The sequence below is a fragment of the Cibotium barometz genome, chromosome 31 (assembly GCF_041138505.1).
Source record: "Cibotium barometz isolate CiBa-2024 chromosome 31, ASM4113850v1, whole genome shotgun sequence".
Taxonomy (NCBI): domain Eukaryota; kingdom Viridiplantae; phylum Streptophyta; class Polypodiopsida; order Cyatheales; family Cibotiaceae; genus Cibotium; species Cibotium barometz.
Genome location: NC_141076.1, coordinates 35578441 through 35588285, shown reverse-complemented (window position 1 = coordinate 35588285; position 9845 = coordinate 35578441). Strand labels below are relative to the sequence as shown.

The following is a 9845-nucleotide window of genomic DNA, read 5'->3' as shown; positions in this document are numbered from 1 at the left end:
TACTCTCACCCGTATGTACTTTAATACTTGTCTTTCAATTGAGCCAAAAGGTGACTTCAACTACAGAAGTAGCTGAAAGCTAATTTGAAGTTTTTAAAGAGAGAATCTATGAAACTATTTGAATATGCGTAGTAAGCATGCATTACATATGGTAAAGTTTCGAGAGAAAAAAAGGTGTAACAAATTTATGATTTGAAAAATACTAAAAATGGCATAAAATTGCCACAATAGCCTTAATCTTTGAGGATGTAAGGTATATGCCAATGGTGGCTACAATGCATACAAATATATTAAGTAAAGAGGGTGGACACCTGCATGAGTGCTTACATGTGTGCATGAATATATATACACACAGACAAGAATTTAGCTATGTATATACAAGTGCAGATACACACAAACAGAGATATATGCATTACTGTTTATATCATTAATGACTGCATTCTCGAGTGTATCTTGATAGCAGAAATTGTTTAGAACAAAGGGCAGTATCCAGTAAGAGTTCCTCTCTGTGCCCACGAGCTTCTGTTCATAAACTACATGCATGGCACATGCGGCCAAGCCAATTAGTCCATATGGGTGTGCCAATTAGTCCATATGGGTGTAGCTTATAACACTATACCCAATGTAAGAAGATCTCTCTCAAGCTTTCTAGCATCTTGAAATGTTAGGCCGGTCATTCCAATCTGGATTGCAGCTTCCACATTGCTTGACCTGGCACACCCACCACACAAAACTAAGAGCAATTCATAATGCTCTGCCTAATTATGCCACTGGGGCAAAGACATGACAATTCAGTCCAGGACACGTACTGGTCATCAATAAAAATGACATCTGAAGGGCTCAACTCCAACCGCTTTGCTGCCTCAACAAAAGCATCCTGGTCAGGCTTTCTCTTCCCTGATAGCATGGCAAAGCCATTGATCAATTAACCACACTAAAACAAGAAGAATATGAAACCGTTATTCATAAAGCCTGACCCTGTATATTACCAGTGTGGCAAGAGACAAACGTCCAACTGAGATACTTTGAAAGCTCAAGCTTCTCCTCAATCAATTCATACCTGTACCATATACACAGGCTTCACCTAGTCCGTCCATACAAAGGGTACTCAAAGTCGGATACACTAAAGAAGGTACAAGATGCAATATTTATGCAAGCATAGACTTGAACAGCAGGACGATACTGAGGCTGGATACAGAACCATCCCTGCTCCTCTATGAAGGAATATCATGGCTGCCCACCATCAGGTGTAAACAGGCAATCTCACCAATCCAACTCTCCTCAGGTAGGGACAGTTCTGTATGCAACACGAAACAATAATTTCAACATGCGATCACCAGACATACCAAGATGGATAGTTCGTAAAAGCATGCATTTGATAGCCCCTTGATTTCAAACGGTCCAAAAGGGCTTCCACCCCTTCCAGGTAAGCATAACCATTTGCCATGCAGGCCTTTAATCCTGCCACCAGAATCTGTTTAAGGCCCTTGTAATCCAACCACAACAGCAACAATACCTTCAATACTAGCATGACCACTGACACAGCATTGAGACTAAACTTTTTATAAAAAAAAATCGACGTTATTATTTTTCTTTGAAAAAAGAAGTACAATTTCATACCGCTGGAATCAAAACTACGCTTATCCTTGAAAAATTTGACAATAAGCTCCTCCTGCAGCAATAAGCATATTTTTAAAAAAAATAAAAATCTTTACCATCTAAAAGCTTGAGAGCAAAATCAGACTTCAAAGAAATTTGGAAAAAATCGCAGGGAAAACACTACTCATAAAGGACTTGATTGGAAATGGTAGACCAATGCTTACACCTCAGTAATTAAGCCTTTTTCGAATTCAATCCACGCAGTCGGATGCTTAATCATCAGCAACTCTTTCATAGAGATTCTGTATAAGGCAGGATGAATAGCTGAAACAGAAATCATTTAGTTGCTCTCTCTCTCTCTCTCTCTCTCTCTCTCTCTCTCTCTCTCTCTCTCTCTCTCATCACAGATTTCTTTGACATAAACCCCCTTACCTCAAAGGACACTTCTGAGACATGTAACCCTTCGGTCCTACGCACCCGGGGGGGGATGCTAGTGAGAGGGCTCAATCTATACGGTGGGGGAGACGTCCCCCGCCCCGAGCATTATAATCCTCCATCCGCCATATCCAGATCCCGGATGCTCACCGATGCTATGGCAGACTCCCACCACAGAGAGCTAGACATCCTTTCAGCCATCAGATCAGTATTGGCAGAGGAAGCTATCACTGTCAGCTGATCGTTACAAGGCTCCCTCTCACAGTGCCATGCGCTTATACCACAGGCATTGGCAGCAGTTGTTTTTTTCTCAGTTCTTTTCTTTCCATGGCAGTATTGTATCACCTTTTGGTCTTGTAGACTTGTTGGGTCTTTCGTAGGTTAATATTACTTCCTTTCTTTTCTCTCTGGTCCACTTCAAATGAAAAGTGGGCTACCTAACTCTACATGAAGGACTGGCATTGGGCAAGGTTGTACCTGCACAATAGCTTGTGTGGTGCTGGTCAGGGAGATACTAACTACAAAGCACACACGGGAGAGCCTCACCTCAGTCAAGATCCACCTATGTTAATGTAACCAAGGGCCTCTCTTTGGAGCACACTTGGCAACCTTAGGGCTCAGTATAGGATTCCTCGTCTATAGGACATTAGAAAAAATGAAATTCAAGGTGATGAGAATGAATACCAAGAGGACCACTTCCGCTAAAGTAGTTCCGGGTACCCTAAAGACCCTGGCACATTCCGTGTGATGCACATGACTAGGTGAACTCGTGGTAAGTATGGCTGAGATCTTGCTTTGCCACACAATGAACATAAAGGTGAGGCATCAATCAGCTCATTGTAATCTTTCCCCAATGAGTACCTTCTGAGCTGCTTGTGAGTATCATGAAGACCCCGCACGTTCTAGGAGAAATGGTTTCTGAGTTTGTTCAGGTCACAATCTGCTCGCAGCCGAGAGTTTAGAGGATGAGTCATGCACCTTCAAGTGCTCAAAGAGGAAGCTCTGATGATCCATGAATGGTCCACATCAAAGGCACTCTTACACAACTAAAAGCTAGACCAAAGACTCCATAATGTTCTCTTACACACCATTAATACACAAAAAGAGAAAAATATCATTTATCTTGTTAACTGATAGGCCTTTAATGTATACATTTACAGTCCTGCCTAGCAAGACCAAAAACGCCACGCTAGGCGAAAGTAACATGACAGATTGAACTTGCCCGTGGAAGCAATCCCTTATCCAGCCTTCACAACAAGAGATCCCATTTGCACTTTGCAACCAAGCCATTCAACAATTCTATGGAAATTTCAAAGCTCCTTTTCGAATAAAAAAATTTCATGTGAAAATCAGTTTGCATGTGAGGCGGTGCGAGCCTCTCGAATACTTCTTGCCCTTCTGCAGCTCCTCTCTTACCCTTTTGCATGTCTCACCGAGCAAGGTGCATCACCATGATACATAGATGCAATTCTTATGACCAAAAAGAAAAAAGAGAATAAAAAACATTTATGGGAGAAAAAAGGAAAACATTATCCAGCATTTAAATGAAATCTGCACTCGATCTTCAGATTTAGGCTAGTAAAATCAAGAGCTTCTTTAAAATAAAAGGATCACACTAGTTGAATTTACTAAATAATAAGCTATAATAGTAATTTAATTTGACATTTGAGCTACAATTTTTTAACAAAAATGGAGGGAATGACAGACAGCAAACAAATTTTTTCTTGAAAATGAAAGAGAAAAGCACACTTACCCAAAGAAAGCAGGAACGTCCTCATAGAAAGGGTCCCGGACGATGGTGCCCATGACATCGAACAGTAGGACAGGGCAACGGCCGCCCATATCTGCAGCACGAACAGCGCGCCCAGTCTGAAAGCTTTTTCTAGCTGTAGGATCGTCCTGGGCGGGAAACCTAATTTTTTCCCTGTAAGACCTTGAGCAGGTGCGGGACCTCAGGCAGAGAGGGCTCTGGAGAGAAGAAAAGAAGGGTGCAGCAGGTGTATTGGGGCGATTGATGATGAGTCTGTGTGTTGCAAGAAGGGAAGACGGTGTGGTGGGCATGACACGTGAGAGCATCGTGGGACGATAAGATCATCATTCCTGTAGTATGTAATTTTGTAAACCTTTAGTAGAATATATTGGATGCTTTATTTCAAATCAACAATAACAAAACCAAATTTAATTCTCTCTTAACATGATAATTTTAAACCACACTCTACACACCTGCTCTCTTGTTTTCAGAGTGGTGTCGTCGTAAAAATAGGGTGGGCGAGCAGAGCCTCCCCATCCATGAGCCATAGCCTGCGAGGGCAGGCCACATAACTAAATGACACATTATGAATCAGGAGGGATCTAAGGTTGAAAAGAGGCGTCGCGATCTTGCCTAATTTGGACCGTCGGATTCACATCAGGCAAGCGAACTAGGGGTGAACTTAGGGTGAACTAGGGGTGACTAGTGTGAACTCAAGAGGGGTAAACTCAAGGGTGAACTCAGGGAATACCATGCCAAGTAGGATGTATATTAGTGTGAGTCAATCGGCCGCACTCTTGGGTAAAAGGCGATCTTCATGGGTCACCTTGTCCTTGGGTTGCAAGGTCTGTGTAAGCACCAAGACGACCTCAGATGGTGAAGGAATCATGGGGGTGTATAATGATCAAGAAGCATCATTGTGAAGCATAATGAAAAGCTTAAGCTTTGGAGATTAAGATATGGATTAACGTAAGCATAGGTGTGATTAGTATGATCATGCATACTTTGTATTAATTGAGTTGCCTCTTAAATAGGTATCATCGATACATTGATTCACTGAAGGAACTCCTAGGGAGCATCTCCTATGTCTTCTCCTAAACCTCCTCCATAAAGCCTATAATCTCTCCACCTCTCCATAACTCATGGGTTCAGATTTTAAACTCATCTACTAGTGCTTTTACATGGATAAAATGATTATGAACCTTAGTCCCTTGTTTCCTAATGTCATAAAGGATATTTTGGTGTACTTAATCCAACACCCCACCTCAACAAAATATCCATGACTAAAGTTGATGAGGGACAATGCTAGTCCTAGTTATTATTTACAATGATGGGTATGATAACCATGCCGGTGCCCGTATGTCTTATTCTAGTTAGGTTTTCAATGCCATTTATGATGCCATATGCTAGACCCTAGTTATATTTACAACTAGTTTAGGATATGGGGATGACTATAGAAGGGTAGGTACTCTTTTATCTAGAAAGCCCACTGTGGACAAATTCTAGGCTTTATGGACGAGGTTTAGGAGATGATGTAGGAGATGCTCTCTACATTCATTCCTACAAGTTTCTTCAGAGGATCGATGTACATATGATGCCTATTTAAGAGGCAACTCACCTAATACAATGTGTGCATGATTATACTAATCACACCTATGCTTATGTTAATCCATGTCTTAATCCTTCTAGCTTAAGTGTTCCATTATGCTTCACCATGGTGCTTCTTGATCATTATGAACCACCATAATGACTTCATTTGGTATCAGAGCCTTGTTACTTCTTCCATCAATATCATTATCAATTAAATCTCTTGATTAATCTCTTGTTAAATCTCTTGATTAATCCCAAAATTAATCAAGATTATGCTATTTTATGCTTCTCCTACAGACCATTGCTCACTGGAGGGTGGAAATTAGCTCACACACAACATCATTGAGTGAGCTAGCTTCAGCACCTTGAAGCTAGGTCACCACACTCGGGTCATACCAGAAAACCCCTCTCCATCAAGCTCGCACAATCACCAGAATTCCCACCTGCACGACGACACCTTTTTTTCTAAGAAAAATCAAGATCTCTCCTATGTCGCTGAAAGCCCATCTAATTCTTCTAAGCTATAGAGGTTTTCAAACCCTCCCGACATGATGGTGGTATCAATTTTGGCAATGGAGGCCCTCTACTATATCATTCAGGCCTCGACACCTCTCAAAAAGGCACTCTAGTAAAAGTAAAATTAATCACTCTGTCTAATCCTATGATTAGTGGTTTCAAACTCATCTAGACTCACTAATCTATGGCTGCCTTAAAGCACTTCGAAAACAAGAAAGCATAACTTTGTCATAATCATCCCCCACTTGGTGTTCTATTTGTGCACAAAAAGCAGTAAGAGATCTCTACTAAATCAAAGGTTAGTTGGGCTTAATATGTGTATTTCTATGCAATTTGGTGTTTATTCATGCTATTGGGAAGGTGTTACAAAGTTCTATCAACTCATATTGTGGTTGCCCATTAGTTTTGGAAGCTCATTTCTCATTAGAAGTTCATTACTCATTAGTAGTGGAAGCTCATCACTCTTCTTCTTAACCTTCACTATGCCAAGCTCAAGTGAATCATCTAATAGAAACTATATTAAAAATAATATTACAAAGATAAAAAAGAAGACACACTACTATGCTTATGCAAGGGCTATGGGTCAAAGTGATTTTTTGAGTAACAACATGCATCTGTATGGAGAGGGTGAATTCTAGATTGTCTTGCCATTAAAATTTTTTGAGTAACAACATGCATGTGTATGGAGAGGGTGAATTCTAGTCAAAATTTATAGAGGGACTAGACACCGGGTATTCATCCAAAAGGTAAGACCTTCCCTACAATGGCTTATTCACTGAAGACAAATAACTTGGAAGGGCAAAATATCCACACGTGGCAAACTAAAGTTAAATTTATTTTGATGAAGAAAGGTTTATGGAATGTTGCAAAAATGGTAAAGATAAGAAACCAAGCACAAGGGATGTAAAGGCTACATGGCTAACCAAAGATGAAAAAGCACTTGCCATTATAGCCTTAGGATTAAGTGATAATCTCATCCACCATAACAATGGGAAAGAAACCTCAAATGAAGCTTGGGAGACACTAAGCCAAGAGCTCCAAAATCTCTCTTCTTATAAAGTTCTTTGAATTAAAAATGAATGTGGGGGATTCTCTTCCCACTTATCTAAACTATATGAAACGACTTGCAGGAATCAACAAACACATCGAAAATGATGAAGTTACCTACAGTGCTTCTAAAGAGCCTACCACAAGATGAGTATGGTAACATTGTTACCACACCTACCAACCTCCCTTCTACCACAAGATTAGTGTGGTAACATTGTTACCACACTTACCAACCTCCCTTCTGTTGAAATATACAAGTGAATAGGGTGTGTGCAGGAACAAGCCCTTGGTTAGAGGCTATAAAAGAGAATGTGTAAATGTGAGAGAGCCTGTGAAAAGGTGAGAAGAATCTACTGGGAGAGAATAAAGGGTAGCATGAGAAGATTTAGGAAGTGTGGAGATATTCTGGGAAAAGTGAAGAGGTGGAGAGAATCAAGCAAAAGAGGTGGAGATATTCTGGGAGAGGTGGAGTGAATCAAGGAGAAATCAGTGGGATTAGATGCTTCGATGTAACTATAAATTGAGGCATTGGCCTAATGAGAATTTGCTGGTTTTTGATTCTCCATGCCTACATTAAGCTATTTGTTAATTACTCACTAATCATGTCTTAATTATTTGCTAATCATTTTATTAATGATGTTGATTCTAGTATTTGATCCACCATAGCTCATCACATTGCTCTAATTTCAACATGGTATCAGAGCCATGCCTAGAATCCATCAGGTTTATGAGCCCATTATCTAATTAATTAGGATTAGTAGATAATTAAAAATTAATCAAATTTTTAGTTATTTTTCAACTCACCTTTGTACCCCCAGCCAGTGGAGGAGCTCCCTCTCCTTGCACACATCAAATTAGCCCAGACCCTTCTAGCACAACATAGCTATCTCATTGCTCTTCAAGCTCATCAAATCAGCGCAGCAAACCGCTGATGGGTTCAGGAGAAATCGGGATTTTCTCAGGCGCCTATTTCTGGGAGAAAATTTGAGATCTTCACTTCCACAGTTCAAATGGGTCTAATTCCTCTTAGCCCCAAGTGTTTTCAAGCATGCTCTACAAGCTGGGGGTGAAGTCAGAATTCAATTTGATCAAGTCTATAGTGAGATCCAAGCTCTTCATCAAATCTGCAGGTGACTTTGGTAAAACAGAGATTAAGCATTCAATATTTGGTCAAATCTTGTGTTTCTTGGCTTAATCCTCTACTAGACTCATTGCTATTGATGTCTTTGAAAGCATTTGAGCTCATTTGAAGTCTAAGGCACCAGATCTGGACTCCCTGCATACTCTGTTTTTTGCACACAAAACAATGGATTAATTTGCTAATCAGTGTGATTAATCAGTGCTAATCACTATATTTTGGTGCAATTGAGGGTTCAAATTAACCATTAGGTATCTGATACAGATCCCTATGACTTCAGATTACAATTCGGAGTTGGTTTGATACTCCAACCATTCCATACAAATTGGTTACCCTTGATTTAATGTAATTTCTGGTGAAATTGTGCTGATAAATTTGTGATAATCATCATTTTGTATTTAACCCTTGATTAATGCCTGTAAATCACACTCAAATTCAAGATTATTCATAGCCAGAGTTGCATTTGGGAATGTGCATAAGAATGAATGCTATACGCATTATGTATGGGCACATTGCATCGGTGTAAAAATGGGATCAGACACTACCCTTGTCCAGAATAAGGCAAGAGGTAAGACCTCCTGCATAGATTTGTGTTTGCATTGCATAATGACACAAGATAAACATCAAAAGCCCAAAAGAACTGTCAGCGGCAAAAGGGTTAAACATGTTGCTCACATAGAGCAAGAAGACCTGACGGACAAGCTCATGGCCCCAGCCATGAAAGAAGAAGAACATCTCCTTCGAAGAGGAAGATCCACACCAAGAAGATCTAAAGGAAGCATTGAAGGAAGACATGGACACGAGAAGAGAAGATGCCCTAAGAAGACTGAAAGAAGAGGAAGACATGGACGCATGAAGAGAAGCTGCCACGACAAGAAGACTGAAGACAAAGAAGATGTGAGGCTCCAAAGAGTGAGGAGCCATGTGAAAATCTCTAAGAGAGAGAGAGAGAGAAAGACCCCACAACCCAATGTAACCTGCCCCCAACAAAGTAAAACCACCTCTGAGCCACCGATGATGTAGGCCACGTGGTAGATAGATGTATGTGTGAGCACTTTAGTCAAGGTCGCGGGCACTTGTAGTAAGCCTTGGACACATAGAGAGAGAGAGTGTCAAGGACTATGAGTTTAGGGACTTGAGGCACTGGTCGCGGGCTATCAAGTAAGAGAGAAACTTGGTACAGGGTCCAGGTGTGCTAAGTTAACTTGAGGGGAGGTGTGCTAGACACTGGTTGCGGACTATCAAGTAAGAGGGAAACTTGGTATAGGGTCCAGGTGTGCTAGAGAGTATTCACTTGAGGGGAGGTGTTGAAATATACAAGTGAAAAAACTAACTTTATTCTTGCAGTTTCGAATGTATCATTTCAAAGAAGGTTCCAACGAACTTTAAGACGGCCGCCTAGGAGGAAATTTACCTCTCTCGCTTAGAGACTACACTTTTATGACTTTTACATTCTCTTTATTTTAACATTTCCAGATTTTTTCTACAGAGAAAATAAGAATCGACGATTTTCTTACAAGGCCCTATGAATGACCTCCAAAATGTCCTAATGTGCATTTCATGTCCCTGAATACTAAGTGGTACTTACTTAACCATTGTGTCCCATACATGCATACATTAGCAAGAGATACCATGTATTTATGATCACTAGGGCTTTGTGAAAATTTTAATTTTTTAACAGTCTAAGTGATAATTCAAAAAGTTATGTGTAGCCCCATCGTCAATCATGACACGAATTCTTCGTCCGTTTGATGTGTCCATGCATCCAAA

General features: G+C 40.4%; 1 protein-coding gene across 4 annotated transcripts; it reads right to left on the bottom strand.

Annotated features, from left to right (window-relative positions):
• Positions 1-427: 427 nt before the first annotated feature.
• On the bottom strand, positions 428-4142 carry LOC147620798 (Haloacid dehalogenase-like hydrolase (HAD) superfamily protein). 4 transcript variants are annotated; one of them, XM_086825070.1, is made up of 7 exons: positions 3788-4142; positions 1826-1923; positions 1621-1672; positions 1347-1461; positions 990-1060; positions 810-897; positions 428-711 (listed from the first exon to the last, which is right to left on the bottom strand). In XM_086825070.1, exons 1-7 carry the CDS (start codon positions 3843-3845, stop codon positions 606-608), a joined length of 588 nt encoding a protein of 195 aa, XP_086681196.1. In that variant the 5' UTR covers positions 3846-4142; the 3' UTR covers positions 428-605. The 4 variants fall into 4 exon arrangements, with proteins under 4 accessions (XP_086681196.1, XP_086681193.1, XP_086681194.1 ...); XM_086825067.1 differs by having other exon boundaries at positions 1347-1486; positions 1824-1901; XM_086825068.1 differs by having other exon boundaries at positions 1347-1474; positions 1824-1901.
• Positions 4143-9845: the final 5703 nt, after the last annotated feature.